This window comes from Raphanus sativus, chromosome 3 (genome assembly GCF_000801105.2).
Source record: "Raphanus sativus cultivar WK10039 chromosome 3, ASM80110v3, whole genome shotgun sequence".
Taxonomy (NCBI): Eukaryota; Viridiplantae; Streptophyta; class Magnoliopsida; order Brassicales; family Brassicaceae; genus Raphanus; species Raphanus sativus.
In genome coordinates this window covers 6,111,051-6,112,706 of record NC_079513.1, presented here as the reverse complement: position 1 = coordinate 6,112,706, position 1,656 = coordinate 6,111,051, and the positions used below count along the sequence as shown (strand labels likewise).

The following is a 1,656-nucleotide window of genomic DNA, read 5'->3' as shown; positions in this document are numbered from 1 at the left end:
TAAGATCATAACATAAATTCATAACACATATGTAGTTAAGTTGTCTTAATACAGAGAAGTTCATAACAGATAAGTAGAAGGTCTTAATACAGAGAAGTTCATAACACAGATAACAAATAAGCAGATAGATCGAAGACACATGAAACTTTTAGTTAAGTATGGACTACTAACCAGAAGGTCGTCTAGACGACTAACCAGATGTTTGTCCACTTCATATCTTACATTGTGAACGCGTATGGCCAGTTTCTTTGCAGACTGAACACATATAAACCATGTGTTGCTTCTGGGGTGTACCTCCTCTCATCCTAGATAGCTCCAACCAAGATTGCCATATTGATTTTTTTTGTCTCCGGGTTTGCACTATGTATCTCATCCATGTACCGGTCAAAATCTTAAAGTGTATGAGCATAAGCAGCACCTTTCACCAAGTACAAGATATGCTTCCCTTTATACTTTTGGACAATGTTACACTGAAGGTGATAATAACATATTCTTCGGGTTTCCCAAGGAAACACCTTATCACATGCACTTTTAAGGGACGCATGCCGGTCGGAGACAATCACCAGAGGAAACTGATTAGATACACAACTCGCCAATTTTGTGAAAAACCATTCCCAAGATTCTTCATTTTCAGCATCTACGATCCCAAAACCCAATAGAAATATCTGAAAATTACCATCTTGTGCGGCTGCAACTAACATAACACCTTCATACTTCCCACTTAGGTGATTCCCATCCACCACAATGATCCTTCTCTGATACTGAAAACCTCTTATAGAAGCTCCAAAAGAGAGACATGGATACTTAAATCTACTCTCAGAATCAAGCTCTATACCGGTGATAGAAACCGTATTTGCTTTGGCGATTTGCTCTAAATATGAAGGCAGTCGCTCGTATCCATCTTCCGCTGATCCTCTCACCAATTCTTGCGTATATAACAATGCTCTGTATGAAATGTTGTAATCAAGATTCATGCCAAACATGATCCTTATTACATCTTTGATATGCTGGGGATTCAACCCATCAATGATTCCAACACGATCTATGAAAAGCCTACCAGTATACTTTATAGTACAATGTTTCCACTGAGTGATATGTCTGCCACATAACACGTATGAGCTTTCACATACTTGGTAACCCAAAACGTGTTTGTCCCATGTTTCAAACTCGCTCTGAGCTTCCACCCACAACCATTAACACGACATGTTGCCACAAAGATAGTTCTCGTTGACTTGTATATTCTGAAAGAGAACCTAAACCTCACTGTTGTCAACCTCAACTCTAAAACCAGTGCATGCTTACTGACAAAACTCTGGTTGACATAGATATTGTTAGCAATCGATATTTCTCCTTCATTACCATATGTCCTTTTGAAATCTTCAAAAAACACTTCATTTTCTTCCTCATTCTCATCTTGAACCTTTCCATACTCACTGTAATCCATAACATCATCAACCGCTTCAGCAAAATAAGGGATATCAGCATCCTCCTCCCCTTCATCCTCCTCCCCATCATGATTTTCATCTTCAGCCAAATCTTCATCATCTTCATCCCCTTCATCATCTTCATCCCCTTCATCAGTTTCATCCCCTTCAAACCCTTCATCATCTTCTTCCCTAGCCTCTGAAAATGTTCTCATCTTGCTTGATACACAAA

At 39.1% G+C, this 1,656-nt stretch overlaps 1 protein-coding gene across 1 annotated transcript; it reads right to left on the bottom strand.

Annotated features, from left to right (window-relative positions):
• Positions 1–392: 392 nt before the first annotated feature.
• Positions 393–1,444, bottom strand: LOC108832553 (uncharacterized). The gene is made up of 3 exons (XM_057006234.1): positions 1,131–1,444; positions 707–1,053; positions 393–637 (listed from the first exon to the last, which is right to left on the bottom strand). Exons 1-3 carry the CDS (start codon positions 1,442–1,444, stop codon positions 393–395), a joined length of 906 nt encoding a protein of 301 aa, XP_056862214.1.
• Between the last annotated feature and the right edge of the window lie 212 nt (positions 1,445–1,656).

Coding starts and splice junctions, on each gene's coding strand:
- LOC108832553 (XM_057006234.1), bottom strand. CDS start 1,444: ATGGATTACAGTGAGTATGGAAAGGTTCAAGATGAGAATGAGGAAGAA. Junction 1,054..1,130: donor AACACGTTTTGGGTTACCAA/GTATGTGAAAGC, acceptor GTATACTGGTAG/GCTTTTCATAGATCGTGTTG. Junction 638..706: donor CCTAAGTGGGAAGTATGAAG/GTGTTATGTTAG, acceptor TTGGGATCGTAG/ATGCTGAAAATGAAGAATCT.